This window comes from Chiloscyllium punctatum, chromosome 15 (assembly GCF_047496795.1).
Source record: "Chiloscyllium punctatum isolate Juve2018m chromosome 15, sChiPun1.3, whole genome shotgun sequence".
NCBI lineage: Eukaryota > Metazoa > Chordata > Chondrichthyes > Orectolobiformes > Hemiscylliidae > Chiloscyllium > Chiloscyllium punctatum.
In genome coordinates this window covers 57,523,518-57,544,166 of record NC_092753.1, presented here as the reverse complement: position 1 = coordinate 57,544,166, position 20,649 = coordinate 57,523,518, and the positions used below count along the sequence as shown (strand labels likewise).

Here is a 20,649-nt window from a genome sequence, read left to right as displayed (position 1 = left end):
TTATTTCTTTTCATGTCCCTCTTCTCAAAAAGAATGCAATGTGCTGGAACTTTACTGTCTATCAGAGCATCAGCCTATAGAACTGTGTCTGTACCTAGCACAAATTGAAAGGAACCATGATGAATTTTGGCTTTGATCTGTAGTTGAGTGAAGAGGACATCACAGTATTTCTAACTTGTTAATCCCAACTCTGCCTTTAGTACAATTAGTCATTACCATGCTTATGACCATGGGGGTGGATGATTGGTGAAACACTGGCTTTTATGGAAGTGCTTAGAAGAAACAGAATCCATCAATAGTAGTAATTGGGTTAGAAATTGAGGTAAAACTCTTGTTTGTCATCAGGACTGATAGAAAATATTGTTTAACCAAGTTGAACTCTACTACTCAAAGATTTTACTCAGACTTGCACAAAGCAGTGTGTAGTTGAAGGGTTGATTCCTAAAATGTGAATGTAAGTTGAAGTCCATTCCAGAAATTTTTATTCAGGCCTCTTAGATACAGTATGGACAGAAGAGTCAGCTTAATAGTTCCTGTTGTAATAAGTATTAAGTTACTACGTAATGCCTCAACTCTGCTTGTTCCTGAGAACTTTGAAAGTTTGTTTCAAAATATGAAGTTTACTCACTGTGTCACAAGGAACCACAGAAGTCTTTTTTTTAATTCTAAGATTTCTTCAGATGTTGCTTTTTAGCAGTCTTGCAAAAACTTTATACTATGCATTGAGCAAGTTAAATTGCTCAAGATGCTCAATCGAGTTGCCATATATTGGGTGGCACAGTGGTTAGCACTGCTGCCTCACTGCACCAGAGACCCGGGTTCAATTCCTGCCTTCACAATCCCTCCACACTCCTGTGTGGAGTTTACACATTCTCCCCGTGTCTGCGTGGGTTTCCTCCCACAAACACAATAATGTGCAAGGTTAGGTGAATTGGCCATGCTAAATTGCCCGTAGTGTTAGTAGAAGGGGTAAATGTAGGGGAATGGGTCTGGGTGGGTTGCTCTTTGGAGGGTCGGTGTGGATTTGTTGGGCCGAAGAGCCTGTTTCCACACTGTAAGTAATCTAATATAGCTCTGACACAAACAATATAAGTAAGGACAGACTACTTTAAAAAGTAAAGTTGAATATCCATTTTAGTCATGGTCCTTAATCACCGAACTGAGAGGATTGAGGTCTGAGGAAGAATTAATTGAGCTATTTCACTGTTTCATTTCTTTTATATTCAGAAATGTTATCCTGTATTTTCAGTATCCAACGAGCTGCCCTTGTCATTCTGGAGAATTACTACAAGGATTTCACTGTCCACAATCCAGCACTCTTGACTGCCGCAAAATCTCGTGCAGCCAAACATATGGCTGGACTGAAAGTCTACAATGTAGATGGTAAGTTCATACAGACACAATCCAGCAAGAATGTGACCCTCAAAAAATATATATTTTCTATCTGTCCTGTGCTCTTTTAAGTGACTTGCTAAGGGACCATAACTAAGGTTTTTAAATCTATGAAAATACATAAAACAGAATTGTGCCTATTCGATGGAATGTAGGTATCTTTGGGTAGGCCAACATTTATTGACCATCCCTGAATCAGAGCTTCAGATGAGCGAGGGTCATATTGGATATGATCATGCATAGATTAAATTTCCTCCTTTTCTCTGGAAGGAAACGACAAGATTGCATACAAACCCATAAAACTTTGTAAATGCCAAAACAATAATGCACAACTACCTAAACTGATCAAAGCCAATAAATTCAAGTCCTTAACTAGTGCAAAGTGTAGTTTCAGAAGCATGTGGTCCACCTCCGTGACACTTTTGAAAAAGATTTGATGCCATCTTTTCTCCTTTACACTAATGTTGGAATTCCAACCAGGATGGAGCCTGTAAAATCTGTCTTCCCAGCTGGAATCCCAACTCCTGTGGAACTCTTGCATATTGCCAAAAGGTCCACTACTATGGCTTTCTGGATTCATTGCAGCAAATTCCCTTCATTAAGTGAATGACAGAGAGTATTTGGTGATGGTTAAACTGTGTTGCATTTTATTCAGTGCAATGTCTAGTTATTCACTGGAATCTTGTGCTGGCAACTGGAGGGGCAGGAATTTAGATATTCTTTAGACTATTCAGCTAGAGACTCAAGTAATGTTCTGGGGAGAAAAAAAGAACTGCAGCTTCTGGAAATCAGAAACAAAATCAGAAATTGCTGGAAAATCTCAACAGGTCAAATAGAATCTGTGGAGAGAAAGCAGAGTGAACATTTCAGGTTCAGTGACTTCTTCAGAACGGGTTTGTTGCTAGGAAAAGCTTGGTAAAGGAAAAGGTGCAACCCTTCAATCTTTTGGACTCAAGATCAAGATCAGTAAATGTAGGGCCTGAGCACCTCCTTCCATGTTCTTACCCCAACCCCCATACACCATGCCTTGTCATCATATGGACTGCTGCCACTAACAATTCCATTAGCATGATTTGGAGATGCCGGTGTTGGACTGGGGTTACAATTACAAAGTTAAAAATCATACAACACCAGGTTATGGTCCAACAGGTTTAATTGGAAGCACTAGCTTTCGGAGCACTGCTCCTTCTTTAGGTGGTTGTGAAGTACACAATTGTAAGATACAGAATTTATAACAAAAGTTTGCAGGTGTGATGTAATTGAAATTATAGATTTAAAAATACCTTGATTGTTTGTTGAGTCTTTCATCTGTTTGAATACCACTTTTTTCATGAGTAAATCACAGAACTTTTTTACAGTTAACCTGAGAATGCAACTTTAAACAATTGGTGTTAGCTAGACAATATGTTGAAGGTGTTCTCTGTCTGTGCCATAATGTTTAGACTGATTCTAATCTAAAAAGTGAGATAACAGAGTCTTACATGAATCCATGCAGTTTTTGAGCAAAGTACAACCTACAACACAGACTACACAGAGAAACTTTGCCACCGCACACCTCTCGAACTCCTCAATCATCTCGTGCACCAACTCTACAGCAGGCGCCACAACCTTGAAATTCAGATGGAGTCCACACTGTCATCCTGCGCTCAGGATACAGCAGTACAATTACGCGACATTGCCAAACAGACAAGATGACAAAACTACACCATGTACATGCGCACCAAGAACAAAAAACTGGAGAAACTTGGCATTCTCACCAGTAATACCAAAGACCACCCTGGCACCACAGTTGGTAACATTATCACTGCGGGGAAGTCTATTATCAACTTATCGACCACCCCCTTCAACCGGAAGAGATTGAAGTCCTGAGCAGAGGTCTCAACTTCTGCCCCACCACCAAAATGGACCCATTGGTTCTTGCAACAGACACTGAGGAGTTCATCGACAAATGAGTCTCCGGGAATTCTTTCAAGGTGCCAGCAGTGATCCCACTGAGCCCACTGATGAACTGGAACAGTCATCACATGGATCTGTAGCGGAGTGACCAAAGAAGGTGTCAACTTGGATTCCACCAGAGGGCTGCTGCCCTGGGCTTGACATGTATGCTCAAACCATCTGGAAATATATAAATGCCAGATTCATCAGCCTTACCCACAAGGTACAGCAAAATATCACCCGTTCACAACGCAATGCTATTCAGGCTCTCAGAACCAATCACAACATTGTCATCAAACCAGCAGATAAAGGAGGAGCTATTGTCATTCAGAATAGAACAGATTACTGCAACTAAGTGTACCGACAACTGAACAACCAGGAACACTACAGGTGACTATCAGCTGATCCGACCAAAGAACACACCTGTGAATTAAACGCATTGATCAGGACTTTGGATCCATACCTTCAGAGTTCCCCCTACGTGCCCTCATCCCATGTACTTCTCGTGTAGGTGAGTTTTGCCTTCCAAAGGTACACAAGGCCAACACAACAGGAATGTGTGTTGGACCCTGTGTGAGAATCACTCCAGCTATATTGAAGGCATCTTGAAACCCATTGTACAGGGGATCCCCAGCTTCTGTCACGGCACTACGGATTTATTACAGAAACTCAGCACCCATGGACAGTCAAACCGGGAACATTCCTCATCACAATGGACGTTTCGGCACCCTACACCAGCATCCTCCACAATGATGGCATCGGGGCAACAGCCTCAGTACTCAACACCAACAACCGCCAATCTCCAAATACCGTCCTATAACTCATCCACTTTATCCTCGATCACAACGTCTTCACCTTTGACAACCAGTTCTTCATCCAGACACAGAACAGCCATGGGGACCAAATTTGCATCCCAATATACAAATTTTTTTTTAAGATTACTTAGTGTGGAAACAGGCCCTTCAGCCCAACAAGTCCACACCGACCTGCCGAAGCGCAACCCACCCATACCCCTACATTTACCCCTTCATCTAATACTACGGGCAATTTAGTATGGTCAATTCACCTGACCTGCACATCTTTGGACTGTGGGAGGAAACCAGAGCACCCAGAGGAAACCCATGCAGACACTGGGAGAATGTGCAAACTCCACACAGTCGGTCACCTTCATGCACAGGTTCGAACAAGACTTCTTCTCTACGCAGGACCTTCAACCAACATTATACACCAGGTACATTGACGACATTTTCTTCCTCTGGACCCACGGCGAGGAGTAACTGATAAAACTACATCGTGATATCAACAAGTTTCATCCCACCTTCAAACTCACCATGGACTACTCTCGACTATCTGTCTCATTCTTGGACACATGCATCTCCATCAAGGATGGACACCTCAGCACCACACACTACCGCAAACCCACAGACAACCTCACAATGCTACACTTCTCCAGCTTCCACCCAAAACATATTAAAACAACCATCCCCTTTGGACAAGGCCTCCGCATGCACCAGATCTGTTCAGATGAGGAGGAACGTGACGGGCACCTGGAAGTACTCAGGGATGCCCTCATAAGAATGGGGTACAATGCTCAACTCCTCAACCGCCAGTTCCAACTTGCCACAGCAAGAAACCGAAATGACCTCCTCAGGAGACAGACACGTGCTGCAACTGACAGGGTACCCTTCGTTGTCCAGAATTCCCAGGAGCTGAAAAACTACACCATGTTCTTCGTGACCTGCAACGCATTATCAATGAGGATGAGCACCTTGCCAAGACCTTCCCCACACCTCCACTGCTTGCCTTTAAATAACTGCCGAACTTCAAACAGATCATTGTTCGTAGCAAGCTGCCTGGCTTTCAGGACAACTCCATACAACCCTGTCATGGTAGGCGCTGCAAGATGTGTCAGAGTGTGGACATGGATACCACCATTACATGTAGGGACACCTCCCACCATGTACATGGCAGGTACTCATGTGACTCAGCCAACGTTGTCTACCTTATACGTTGCAGGCAAGGATGCCTTGAGGCACGGTACATTGGGGAAACCGAGCAAAGGCTACGGCAACAGGTGAATGAGCACCGCACAACAGTCAAAAGACAGGAGTGTTCCCTCCCAGTTGGGGAACACTTCAGCGGTTCAGGGCATTCGACCTCTGACCTTCGGGTGACCATTCTCCGAACTACGGGACAGGCAGCAGCGAAAAGTGGCCGAGCAGAGGCTGATAGCTAAGTTCCATACCCATAGGGAGGGCCTCAACTGGGACCTTGGGTTCATGTCACACTACAGGTGACCACCATTGCACTACACACACACGTGCGTGTGCATGCACTCCTATACACTGACATGGACACACGTATACACAGGCGCACACAAGACACTCGCACACACCCTTGCTGACACGCACATTTCCACATACTCACATGCACCCTGTCACAGACCTAAGAGACACTACACTGACATACACACAGATATACACTCTCTCACAGATACACTCAACCCCTCCCCAACCCAGACAGACAGAGACACACGCACACACGCACACACGCGCACACACACACACACACACACACACACACACACATACACGAGCGCGTGCACACACTAAGACCCACATGCACACATATACGTTTGTGGGGTTAATTTGTACTTGTAGACTTACATTGTACTTTGCTTAAAAACTGCATGAATTCATGTAAGACTCTTTTATCTCACTTTTTAGATTAGAATCAATCTAAACATTATACGCAAACAGAGAAAACAGGGGGCTAATATCTTCAACATATTGTCTAGCTGACACCAATTGTTACAGTTAACCTGAGAATGCAACTTTTTATATAAAAAAATGTTTTGTGATTTACACATGAAAGAAGTGAAGCTATCATGGTATTCGAACAAATAATCAAGGTATTTTTCGATGTCTAATTTCAATTACATCACACTGTAAACTTTTGCTATAAATTCTGTGTCTCACAATTGTGTACTCCACAACCACCTGATGAAGGAGTTGCGTTCGGAAAGCTAGTGCTTCCAGTTAAACTTGTTGGACTATAACCTGGTCTTGTCTGATTTTTAACTTTGTAATCCCATTAGCAGTTGTTCTTTGCCCCAGGATGACCTTTACCCACTCCTTTGTCCACCAAACTGTTTACCTATCATTTACTCCTCCCCCATCCCCTCCCCCCTTCTTTTGCATATCCACCAACCTTTTCAACCCCCAATCAGTTCTGAAGAAGAGTCCATGGACCTCAAATGTTACCACTTAATGTTACCACTGGAGACTCTCGTTTGAATTTTTACCATGGTGAAATTATAATTCAATTAAAAACCTGGAATTAAGGATTTAATCGTGACCTTACAAATCCTTATGAATTGTCACAAAAACCTATCTGTTTAACAATGTATTTTAGGGGAGGAAACTGTTGTTCTTACCTGGCCAGGGCTTTGTGACTTCAGACAAGCAACAACGTGGTTGATTCTTAATTGCCTCCTGGGCAGTCAGGGATGGGCAGTAAATGCTGGCCTATCCAGCAATGTCCATATCTCGCAAATAAATAAAGAAACATCTTCTACAAACTTAGAACCCAACCTGTGGAACCAATCTGAAGTCCATCTATGCTATTCCATTTTCATCCATATGCCAATCTAATGGCTATTGAAATGCAGTTAAATATGACAATTCTACTACTGTTGCCGACAATGCATTCCACGTCCCTACTACTTTGAGTAAAGGAACTACCTCTAACGTCTGTCCTAAATCTATAATCGCTCAAATTAAAGCTATGTCCCCTCGTGCTAGTCGTCACCATCCAAGGAAAAAGGCTTTCACTGTCCACCCTATCTACCCCTCTGATTATCTTATGTCTCAATTAAGTCACCTCTCAACCACCTTCTCTCTAATGAAAACAGCCTCCAGTCCCTCAGCCTTTCCTCATAAAACCTTCTCTCCATACCGGGCAATATCCTAGTAAATCTCCTCTGAACCCGTTTTCAAAGCTTCCACATCCTTCCTATAATGCTGCGACCAGACCTGTGTGCAATTCTCCCAAGTGTGGCCACAGCACAGCTTTGTACAGCTACAGCATGACCTCATGGCTCTGAAACACAATCCCTCTATCAATAAAAGCTAATGCACCAGATGCCTTCTGAACAACCCTATCAACGTGGGTGGCAACTTTCAAGAATCTATGTACATGGACACCGCGATCTTTCTTCTCATCTAACTACCAAGAATCTTACCATTAGCCCAGTACTGTTTATTCCGGTTGCTCCTTCCAAAGTGAATCACCTCATGCTTTTCTGCGTTAAACTCCATTTGCCACCTCTCAGCCCAGCTCTGCAGCATATGTATATGCCTCTGTAACTTGCAACATCCTTCAGCACTATCAACAACTCTACCAACCTTATTGTCATCCGCAAATTTACTAGCCCATCCTTCTATACCCTCATCCAGGTCATTTATAAAAATGACAAAATAGCAGTGGCCCCAAAATCGATCCTTGCAATACACCACTAGTAACTGAATTCCAGGATGAACATTTCCCATCAACTGAGAAAATAAGGAAATCTAATCTTCGGATTATCAATTCCAGTATGACCCTCACTCACTTGAAGCTCTGAATCAGCAATGGTCAATAAATGCTGCCCTATCCAATGAATAATTTTTTTAAAAATTTCATTTATAGAAGAAATGTTTGGACTTCCAATTTTTTTGAAAATGATTTGCTATCCTTGATCTGCTTTTGAATGTTGCTTGCCAGTCAGTTCAGTGCAACAAAATTTCTTACCAAGGGTGGAAATTCTGAAAGGCGTGAAAATACCCTCTGTCTTCTTTCAACTAGCCAATTTCTGATCCAAACCATTAAACCACTCTCAATCCTATGCCTCTCTATTTTGTGCAATAGCCTACCATGGGGAATCTTATCAAATGCCTTACTGAAATCCATATAGACCATATCTAACACTTCACCTGTTTGGTCACCTTCTCAAAGAACTCAATAAGGTTTGTGAGGCACCGCATATCCTTCACAAAACCATTTGACTATCCCTAATCAACTTATTCCTCTCTAGATGATTATAAATCCTATCTCGTATAACCTTTTCTAACACTCTATCCACAACTGAAGTAAGGCTCACTGGTCTGGAATTACCAGGGTTGTCTCTACTCCCCTTCTTGAATAAGGGGACAATAAATGCTATCCTTCAGTTTTCTGGCACTATTCCTGTAGACAATGATGACATAAAGATCAGACCAAAAGCTCTGCAGTCTCCTCCCTGGCTTCCCAGAGAAACCTACAATAAATCCCATCCGGCCCAGGGGACTTGCCTATTTTCACACCTTTCAGAATTTCCACCCTTGGTAAGAAATTTTGTTGCACTGAACTGACTGGCAAGCAACATTCAAAAGCAGATCAAGGATAGCAAATTATTTTCAAAAAAATTGGAAGTCCAAAAATTTCTTCTTTAATTGAAATTTTTAAAAAAATTATTCATTGGATAGGGCAGCATTTATTGACCATCGCTAATTCAGAGCTTCAAGTGAGTGACGGTCATACTGGAATTGATAATCCGAAGATTAGATTTCCTTATTTTCTCAGTTTCCAGTTTTGGATGCATTTTTGTGGTGAGCTGAGGTTTGACTCCTCACATGAAATAAGAAAACAAATGGGCTATCTTTCCATGAATTTATTGTTACACATTTTTCAATGATAGTCTTTCATTTTCCTCATTTAAATATTCTTTATGCATAAGAGCAGTGATTGTGATACAATTGTCAGAAACTGTGAAGAGATTTATAACAGTTTTCACAAGTGGAGCATTAAAAAAACATTAATCTGTGATTAAATATGGCCAGCATTTATTCCCCCTTCTAGTTGCACATGCAAAGGTGGTGGTGAGCTGCCTTCTTGAACCGCTGCCGTCCATGTCCTATAGACAGACCCATAACGCTGTTAGGGAGGGAATGCCAGTATTTTGAACAGCAATATTGTCCTTTATTACATTGTCCGTGGTTATATCGACTCATGGAAATTTTCTATACATGTATGAGGGAACATGATGTTTTTTTAAGAAAAAACCTATTTGTTTTGCAAGCAGAAAAGACAATTAAAATGCGAATAAACTGATGCAGGTATGCTTCATGGGTAAAATTAATTTGGCATTTACTAACTTCATTTATATATCCTGTTTACCAGCACAAAGTCTATTTTGGGAAAATGGTGCTATACTGTTCTCCCATGATATGTTGCCCTGTTTAATTTTCCATACACCATTACTCTTCAAATGCAGAAGTCATCTCACAGCAACTCATGAGGCACTCAACACTGTGTCTCCATAATACTGCTGGAGCCAGGCGTGACAGATCATTTGCTTTTTAAACTGAAACCAGTAGCAAAAGAATCCGTGTGTTGATTTACAACTGCAAAGTTACAATCTTAACTGTTTTCTAAGATATAATGTTAAAGATGACAAGTTATGTATCATGAATTATCTATAGTTGTGCAATTTATTGAAGTTTGCAACCTATTTGGTTGTTTTGACATTCTGCCAACGGCCTCAGACTACTTAGAGAAAGATATGGCAAGCAGGTTGCCTCAATCAGTGGTTGATCGCTCGTTGATGGTCTGAACAAACCATGTTTATTTTATTGGATGTCCTTCCCGTAGCTGTTAATTTTTACACCAGGTCCTGCTTGCATGCTGACATGTCTGTCTGTCCCTAGACCCCTGATATCACTACTGCCCCCACACAATAGCATAATTGCTGTCCCCTCCACGCTTTACTTCAGCTCTAAAGAATCATCTAGACTCGAAACGTTAACTTACTCTCTCTCTCTCTCTCCATAGATGCTGTCTAATCCACCGTGATCTCCAGCATTTGTTGTTTTCAGTATTTATTTTATCCTTTGCCATGTAATTACATCCAGGTCCTGGAAACAATGCAGCTGGACAGTCTCGTGCAATGATTGCTGCAGCAGCGAGAAGGCGTGATTCAAGTCACAATGAGCTGTACTACGAGGAAGCAGAGCATGATCGGAGGGTGAGGAAGCGACGTGCAAGGTAATGGTAGTATCTAAATATGTCATAAACAGGCTTGTTCAACATGGAAACACTTGGAAATGCACTTCTTTAAATTTCTGTTCTGTGTAACTTAAGAGTAGAGCTTTCCTGTTAGAGAATCAGTGGATTGAACAGATTGAATTTTGATTCAGTTTAAAGGGAATGTTAATTTTAATTTGGTCTGAATGAGTAGTATTGTGATAATGGTGTGGACAGTAAGACCTTCTGACCCAATGCAGACAAATTTGCATTAAATCTGAGGTGGGCAGGATTGGAAAGGTGTTTGGGCACATCCTTTACTGGGTACTCATCAGATCTCTTATTTTCTGCAAGGCAGGCCCAGTGACCTAAAGTATGTAATGAGTTGAATATTGATTAAATTAAAAAGGGAGAAGCATGACAATCTATATTCAGTCTACAGAAGGGACCTGGAAGATAAGATTGTGCGCAAGAGTACAGCTATGCTTAGACCATGGTAGAAATGCACAACTTGTGGCAAAATTCTTCAGGCAACTATTGCCTTCAAATTACAGAAGTTCATCAATAGAAAATTTTGGTGCTGGTCTGGAGTGAAAATGCAGGCATAATATCTTTTTGGGGCAAGATCAATCATGCCCTTTTGCAACTCTCTGGCTCAACTGAAATTGTAGTGCAGGGTAGCTTCAGCCTAATATGGTACCTGCATTCAGAATTACGGTTGTCAAAAGAAAGAGAACTGACTTGACAATTTATCTCAGCTGAATTGTGCTGTTGTTTCATGCAGTTTCACAAATTTAGCTGCCATTTGGAGTCATGTTTCTTAACATTCAACAGAGAGACTCCTGACATTGCTCAACTCAATTTGTGTTTAAAGAAGATAAAATCATCTTCTCTGGGTGTCGAAACTAAAGGTAGTAGATTTTACCCTGCCTCCATTAAACATAACTGATTTCTGCATTGGGTGGAAAGGATCGCGAGTGTGCTTTCACTCAAGTTCTTTTTGAGATTCATGAAATGGAAATTTCACCCTCCACATATTTCGTACCATTCACCTTGAGAATATGGATCATTTTGGTCATTTTATCATTACTTCTGGTTACGTTGTAACCAAGATGACCTTTTTTCAAAAATAATTGCCGGTTGTGGAAGGATTTAGAGCAGATTAATATTCAAATTAACCTGATTAAATGGCCTAAAATGTTCCAAAGCATTCTACTTCCACTGCAGTGCGTTTAGCTAAAACTATTTTGTACGTAACCTAATTATTTCATACCGTATTTGCTATTAAACAGTTCATAACTGTTTTAACCACCTGATGATTGAACCTGACATTTGGATTGTAATTTCTAATGTGACATAGTCAATTTTCATTCTGTTACTTTTCACTCCAAGGAATAAAGCATGGACGCATGCAATATTTTCACCGGAAAGTTCAGAAAATTGATCATTACTGCTTTCTGTTTGTTTTATGATTTTCAGGTTAGTGGTAGCAGTTGAAGAGGCTTTTACTCACATTAGGCGGCTTCAGGATGATGAGCAACAGAAAGCTCCTGGAGAGGTGATGGATCCTTTAAATGCAGCACAGTCCATCTTCCCTTCAATGGCGAGAGCATTACAAAAGTATCTCCGTACCACCAGACAGCAACACTACCATACCATGGAGAGCATCCTGCAACACCTGGCATTCTGTGTTACTAACAACATGACTCCAAAGGTATTTCACACTCTGTTATCTAAGGTACCACTGAAAATAATAGCTGATCCAAACAAGTCTGCAAACCCGAAAAATGTGCTTGTAATGCAAATCCCTCATCGGACTTGATAATTTTGCCAAAATGTAAATTGCTAAGACTGTATAATTTTAAATGGAGAAGCTTGCAAGCTAGACATTCATTGTTGAAACTACCCAATGGAACCTGTTAACTACCTATCAAAAATGGCTTTCCAGCTGTAACTCGACTGTATGGTGGAAGTTAATACTCAAGGTGGAAAGTCTGGTTCTTGTCTGCGACTTAGCGCAGTAAAAGGAATGAAGGAGGAAAAAAATGAAAATATGTAGAAGTAGACCTTTTGTGGATGCCCTGCTATTCATGATGATCATGGCTGAACATCTAAATCAGTCCCTCTTCCTGCTTTCTCCCCATAACCTTTTCTCCCTTTAGCTCTAAGAACTACATCAGATTCCTCTTGAAAAGAATCAATGTTTTGGTTTCAAGCACATTTTGTGGCAGAGCATTCCACAGACTCATCACTCACTGGGTGAAGAAATTTCTCCTTATTTCAGCCCTAAATGGCCTACCTTCTTAGACTGTGACCCCTGGTTACAAACTCCCCAGTCAATGGAACATCCTTTCTGCATTTATCCTGTCTAGTCCTGTTAGAATTTTATGTTTCCATGAGATTCCCCCTCATGTTTATGAACTTCAACAAATACAATCCTAATTGATCGAATCTTTTTTCATGCATCAGTCCTGCAACCCAGGAATCAGTTTGGCAAAGATTTGTTGAGCTCCTTCTATAGCTAGAACATTCTTCCTCTGAAAAGGAGATAAAAACTGCACACAATACTCCAAGTGTGGTCTTGTGAAAGTCTTGTTTAATTGCAACAAGATATCCCTGCTCCTATACTGATATCTTCTTGCTATGAAGGCTAATTATTTGTTGTCTTCACTGCATTTTGCACCTGTATGCTTACTTTCAGCGATCGGTGTACAAAGACACCCAGGTTTCATTCCATCTTCCCCTTTCCAATATATTCCCATTCAGATGATAATCTGCCTTTCTATTTTTGCCACCAACGGACACTGCCTTGGTTCAGTGATTAGCACTTCACAGCACCAGGGACCAGGTTCAGTTCCAACCTTGGGAGACTATCTGTTTGCGCAGTCTCCCTGTGTCTGCATGGATTTTCTCTAGATGCTCCGGTTTCCTTCCACAGTCCAAAAATGTACAGGTTGGATGGTTGACTGTGTTAATTGGCCCGTAGTTTCCAGAGTTATGTAGGTTAGGTGGGTTTGAGTTATGGTAAATAGAGTTATTGGGATAGGGTGGGGCTGGGTTGGTGCAGGCTTAGTGGTTCAAATGACCTCTTTTATGCACTGTAAGGATTCTATGTCAGTACACCACCCCCAATCCCACGTCTCTTAAGGTTTCACAGAGGAGATTAATATATAAAATTATCAAAAGCTTTCTGAGAGTCCAAGTGAACCACATCCCTGGCTCCCTCAGATCAACCTAATAGTTACATCCTGAGAAAGTTCCAATGGATTTGTCAGGCATAGTTTCCCTTTCAAAAATTCATGCTGACTCTGTCCGATCCTGCCTCTGTTTTCCAAGTACTGTTATTAAATCTTTTGCTATTAACTGTAGCATTTTTCATACTACCAGTGTCAGGCTAGCTATTCTATAATTCCCTGTTTTCTCTCCTACCTCCTTTTATTTAAATACTGGATTTTCAGTAGCTAAACTCCAGTCCATGGGAGCTATTCCAGAGTCTATAGCATCTTGCAAAATGATCACCAATGCATCTGGTATTTGTAGGGCCACTTAAAGTCCTAGAGATATACAGCACGGAAACAAACCCTTTAGTCCAACTCTTCCATGCCAACCTGATATCCTAAATTAACCTAGTCCCATTTGCCAGCATTTAGCCCATACCCCTCTAAACCCGTCCTATTCAAATTCCCATCCAGATGCCTTTTAAATGTTCTAATTGTACCAGCTTCCACCAGTTCCTGTGGCAGCTCATTTCATACAAACACAATCCTCTGCGTGAAAAAGTTGCCCTCGTTAAATGTCCTGCAATGTAGCATATTGGGTCCTAGGGATTAACCAGCCTTTAATCCCATCAATTTCCTGTAACATCTTTTCCCTACTTATACTGATTTACTTCAGTTATTCCCTCTCGCTGGACCCTGTGTTCCCTAACATTGTTGGTTTATTTAGGTCTCCTTTGTGAAGACAGAACCCAAAAAACATATTTAATTTGGTCTGCATCTCTTTGTTTCCATTATAACTTACCGTGCAAGCTTATCCTACTCTCTTTTCTCCCTCTTAATCAATCTCTTTATCCTCCTTTGCTGAAATCTAAACTGCTCCAAATCCTCAGGTCTGCTAGTTTTCTTTGGCCAATTTGTATGGCACTTCCTTAGATCTAATATTATCTCTAATTTCCCTACTTAGCCACAGCTAGGCCACCTTTGCTGTTTTATTTTTGTGCCAGACAGAAGTGGACAATTGTCATAGTTCCTCCAAGCGTTCTTGAACTGTTTGCTGTTACCTTTCCACTGTGGTCCCTTAAGTAATGTTCCCCAATTTAGCACAGCAAGCTTGCCCCTCATACAATCATAGTTTCTTTTATCTAGATTCAAGACCCTGGTGTCAGAATTAAAAGTGTCATCTTGATGTTACTGAAGAATTCTGTTACGTTATGGTCATTGTTCCCCAATGTCCCTTGTGCGATTAGCTTGCCAATTATTCCTTTTACAATGCCGGAAAGTCTATGATGGCCTCTTCATTGGTTGGTTCCTCAGCATATTGATACAGAAAACGATTTTGTACACATGTCAAGAACACTTTCTCTATTCGATCGCTGCTGATTTTGATTTGCCCAATCTGTATACAGATTAAAGTCATCCATAATTACAGCTGTACCATTATTGCTTGCCCCTCTAATTTCCTGTTTAGTATGTTCTTAACATTACATGGGCAGTTTGGGTGTATATACAACCTCCACTATCATTTTCTGCCCAGTAGTATTTCTACCCATACAGGTTTCACTTCACTGGAGCTAATGTCCTTCCTCACTTTTGCGGTATTTACTCATACCAGCAATGTTACACCACCTCATTTTTCTTTTGGTCTGCTCATCCCTGGTCATGCTGCAGTCATGTCTGTGTAATCCCAGCTATATGTTTATATCTGTTTGCTCATCTGAATTGTCCATTTTTATTGAAATATCTGTATATAGGGGAATTTCTCATTGAAGGTCACAATACGCAGCAATGCTCAAATATTATGTATTTAAATATATGAAACAGTTTACTTTAAAGTATTACTGGAATTAACATGCATCCACAAATTAAATTCCTAACCAAAAGCTTTAAATTAAGATTGTTTTTTATTTTTGAACCTCTATTTTAATGTTTGAATTAGATTTTTAAAGCCTAGAAAGTTACCAAAACTAAATAATTAATTGGAATTTACTTTGTGAACTATGTAAAAGTCTTTTTCAGATGTTCTACATATTGCTAATCATTCCACTTCTCCTGTGATTTATTACTTTTGTAATGAAGTTTTATTTTAGTCTGTTTTAAACTATCTCCTTCCCTCTGTGATATTCTTTTATAGGCCTTTTTGGAGCGTTATCTGAACCCAGGACCTACTCTTCAGTATGATAAGAACAGATGGTTGGCCAGTCAGTGGACATTGAGTAGCGAAGAGGCTGTGACCAATGGCTTGAAGGACGGCTTGGTTTTCACTCTGAAATGTCTTGACTTCAGCCTGATAGTGGTCGTGAAAAAAATCCCTTTCATCAAACTCTCTGAGGAGTTCATTGATCCAAAATCTCACAAGTTTGTGCTGCGTCTTCAGTCTGAGACATCAGTATAAACTCTTCATGCCAAGGACAAACATGGCAGATCAGTCAGATAATCCAACTGCACTTTGGATGGGGAAGGGTTTTATATTTTGACCATGTTTAGATTTCTTTTCCTAAATACTGGAGACCTAAACTTGTATAAATTTTCAAGAAAAGGTACTCCATCTATCATGTGCTTGCCTCTTTTACCCTAATTGGGAACTGTATCAGCCTACTTCCAGATACCAGCATTATAGCAATGGACCTCTAGAAACTGAACATTTTCTGTTTTGAGAGAAATGCACTGTCTTTCTATTTGTTTCTAGAGACTCAGTTCTTTGTATGTAGATCATCTTGCCCTCTGGAGAAAATTCTTTGGAAGCTCTGTGTGTGCGTGTGTTTCTCAAGATTTGGGCTTTCATTTGAAGAGACTGGTGACACTGGCTATCGATGGTGATTTCTAGAAAACTTTCTGCAAATGAAGATGTAGATAAATCCCATCTTTCCAGTACTAGTGTTCTAGAAAACCAGCTTTTCCCAGGCTATATGCTTGGAAGATGTGGTTCACAAATGTAGACTTGCACAGTGTAAGCATTGTTACAATATAGATAGTGTTTATCCAGTATGTGGAGTTTATGTAGATGTATTACCTTAGGCAGGTAATGTAAAGATAGGGAAGAAATTCCCCCTCACCATTCCCCCCCACCCGCCAAAAAAAACTAACACTAAATTGGAAATGGTCTTGATTATATCACCTTGAGGGCTTGGGAAGTGCTTGAATAAAGAAACACTTAAGATGTGTTTAGGACATTAGAGCACATTTGTACAGCAAAGAATGACCATTAGGTTGATTTTTTTTTTGTTTTTTTTTACTCATGCACACTAAAATCAGTAACATGTATTTCTGAAAGGTTCAGGCATGTAAAATACTCCATATTTCCATCTTGTTTAATATCCTGGGGTCTGCCCAGTAGAAACTGCATTCTTTAACTGAGGACTGTGTATCCGTTTCTTTCACATTTTTACCTCTTGTAGTGCAATGCAAAATGTGCCTTGCTGGCTCATCTATTGCCCGCAATGCACTGCACTCCCACTTAAGGAATTTTTATACAAAAATATTTGCTGTCAGAATTCTGAAAAATAATTTACTTTTTTTTACTTTTTTTAACGGTTGTGGCCTTTGAATCTTCTATTTTATTTTTTAACAGAACTTGTTTTAAGCAATTTTTTAATTGACATCTTGTAAAGAATGTTTTATCCAATCAGGAGCAGAGTACAGTATTTGTCCAATGTACATATCAGACCATGCCGAGCTATCTTCTAAATACAAACTTGGTTGCATCAGAAATATGTTTGGCTTGTTTTTACCCAAAGCTAAATCCTCTATGGCAATGAATTTACAAATTGATCTTACAGCATCATTTGATTTCTGTTGTTTAATTTCAGTGTCTTTTAATTTACATACAGGTTAATTGGTCCAGAAAAAGGTTTTTCTTCTTGATTGATGTGCCATGTCAGGACATCTTTCTCTGTCTCCTTGTTCAGTTTGCTTTAATAATTTTTAATTGCTGACTCATTGATACACCAGTGCAATGCCAAGCACACAAGACTGGTAACCTAGTAGCTTGAGGTATAAAGTTGCCTCCTTGAAAATGTTGAGGCTGCCTGTCATTTGATTGATCTAGGCCATGAATGATGCAACATGTAAAAGCTAAATACGGTCTTTTAGCTTTTAGTTTGATGTTAATTCATGCTTCTACTACCTACACAGTTGCTAAGTAGTATTGAGGTGACCATAAAGAAGTTCAAGGCAGCTTAAGTACATTTCACAATCCTAACTTGCACATAAGGAGTGAAAATGTAGGACAAAGTAAGTAGGGGGAGGGGTGTGGTGGTGCTGTGGACGGAGGAGTAGAAGTGAAGTAGAAGCTTACAAAGTTCACATAATGTCTTTTTACACGATTTGACTAGAATGTAATTACATTGAATGTGCACAGGACCAGAAGATCTCTGGAGGAGCGAGGCACAGTGACATTGAAATAGGTACAGATTGAACTTGGAGCAGAAAAATACAACTTGCCTGTCAGGTATAGCCTTAAAGGATTCTTGCATCATCTTCGGGAACAATATGACTGGAACAATATTTGCACACACAGGCTCATCAATTTTAATACATAAGTTAATTGCTAAGTCAAGAGAGTCTGTTCTGTTACAAGACAGGTGGTAAATGCATTTCCTTACGCATCATCTCTGTGATAGGATTAACTACCTCAAATTTCATGTAGCATTCCTCTAAACATACTGTTGATTAAATCAGTCTTGTACTTATCACTTGAAATGTAACCACAAAAAACAAATGCACACTTGCTAAACATTTCCTGGAAAAACACTGCGGGTCCAAAAGCTTAATTTAATAGGTTTTTTTTAAATTGTGTGCATTTCAAGTAAATAAACTTCTACTAGGGTCAGATATGTGTGATATGAGATAAAAATGCTCTAGTTCTGCTGGAAAATTGCAGGAACCACATTAACTATCTTGAGACTCTCAGGTATGTCTTAGAGCACTGAGAAATCCAGAAGAGTACAGAACAACCTTGATTATCCAAACGAGGCGAGGAGTATTTTGTTCGGATAACTGATTGTTTGGATAATGGATAACATTTTTTACAGGATGTTGAGATCTTCTTCGGATAATCCAAAATTCAGATAATTGGCATGCGGATAACTGAGGTTGTTCTGTATTTCACTCTGAAGAAACACAATCTGCTTTGGACAGTCTCTGATACCTGTGTCGCTGTTCGTTCTTTAATTTCCTGTTGCCATTCAATAAGGTTATACCTGATCTGATTTCCCATTCCGACATATCCCCAATAATCTTTCAGTCCCTGAGAATTCAAGAGTGTTACTTACTCAAACCACTGTACCATTGCCAAAGATATTCCTATGACATTCCATCTTGGGAATTAATGGGGGAAGAGGTCATAATTAAATCTTTATCGCTTTCCTGTGAAAAGAAATAAACAGAATACTTAATGGAAACACCAGCTTTAATTTGTTAAACCATAATCTCAATCTTGGTATTTCCTTGAGAATAATGCTCTTATTTTCAGTAGGTTTTTACCAGCTGTAGAAGAGGTTGACAGATTACAGAGCAAAACCATTTAAGTGTTGCATTCTGTAGCATCAAAGCAACTAGAATCTGCTGTATATACAGTTCTGTATTCTGTTTATCTGCATGGATTAGAATGTTTGTGCACTAAGAAGCTGGCCTCCTTGATTAACAGAAATATCACTGCAAATGTTTATTTGTGTTATGCAACATTGAATTTAAAATGCAACATATAAACATTATCATCATTGTAAAGCAAAAAAAATTGGAAGCAAGATCCTACAGGATTTTGACAGCCAAATTCATTGCTGTAAGATTGATTGGTAAACTCACGTGAGATTTCTAGTCTTGTGAAAGTGTTATTGAAGTGTCACTATGTAACTACTGTACACACCTAATTTTATACAGGAATTGATTTATAAATGATTTCTATTGATTATCCTTGTAACAGAGCCAAGGACTAACCACCAGCTTCTGCACCTTGTATGGAAAAGAATTTGTGAATTTTAGGGTCATTATTTGGAGTTACTGAGTTTTTAAATCTACTTCAATTGAATAGGTGCATGATAGACACTAACAATTGCGTGTGTGTATGTAGCCTTAGTAATTTATTTCTTTTTGAAATCATTCTCTAAATTTTACATTTTTGTAACAAACTGCAAAATGTTATTTCCACATCAGGTTTTGTACATGGAGTCTCCTGAGAAAATAAAGAGGAAAACTAGAGTTGACCTGATTCTGTTTGTCAGTAATGTTCTTTTATTAATTTTCTGGATATTGGCTACTTTGAGTATCACCTCACGGATACCAGCTGCAGCTTATGCCACTGGCCTTGTGATCATGTAAGGTAGTAAAAAGTTGGGCATCTGATTCAATCTGTTCATTTCATGTTAACATCAAATTTGTTAGCATATTTTAAACATACCTTTTGTTTCCTGGAATATCACCAGCTCTGCCCTTGACTTATCTGTAACCAGTACAATCTTTATTCATGTTTTTGCCACCTCCATATCTGTCTGCTGTACAATGAATATGTGTACATCAAAAGTGGAATTAATACGGTGGAGCATTAGAGTTCCAAATCATTGTGATAGAATGCTGCATTGGAGGTCTTCTCTGATACCTAAATGATCAAGTCTAAAAACACATGTTTTGGGGTATTGTCAAGGCCAGAGTAATAGGGCAAGTAAAGAAATAAAAAGTGACTAGAACACAGAAGTGTTGACATTGAAGGTTGTGATCTTTCATCATTTGGTTGTTTCAGATTTACGGCATCTATAGTAATTTGCTTTTATATATGCTCAGGTGTGCTGTGAATGGCAGAATACTGTATACCTGCCACCTGAAATCAAAGGGAATAAGAGAAGGAAAAGGAGCACAGTTTACAATTCTTATTTTTGTCTCGTGGGATGTGAATACTTGGTCAGTATTTTTTGCTCATCCCCAATTGACCAGAGGGTAGTTAATAGTCAACCACAACACTGTGGGTCTGGAGTTGCGAGAAGTTAAAATAGCAGGTTTCTTTCTCTAAAGATTTCATCAATTTGAGGAATGATGTTCGAGTGCAGAAACTACGATGGGCCTAGTATAAAGA

The 20,649-nt window shown here is 39.8% G+C and overlaps 1 protein-coding gene across 2 annotated transcripts in view; it reads left to right on the top strand.

The window, feature by feature from the left end:
* The window catches only part of LOC140486280 (vang-like protein 1), a 57,052-nt gene extending 37,261 nt beyond the window's left edge, over positions 1-19,791 (top strand). For both annotated transcript variants that reach the window (XM_072585200.1, XM_072585202.1), the window contains exons 5-8: positions 1,250-1,383; positions 10,257-10,389; positions 11,848-12,082; positions 15,718-19,791. In XM_072585200.1, the coding sequence (XP_072441301.1) occupies positions 1,250-1,383; positions 10,257-10,389; positions 11,848-12,082; positions 15,718-15,978 (763 nt within the window). In that variant the 3' untranslated portion in view covers positions 15,979-19,791. The remainder of the gene's footprint in view (positions 1-1,249; positions 1,384-10,256; positions 10,390-11,847; positions 12,083-15,717) is intronic.
* Positions 19,792-20,649: the final 858 nt, after the last annotated feature.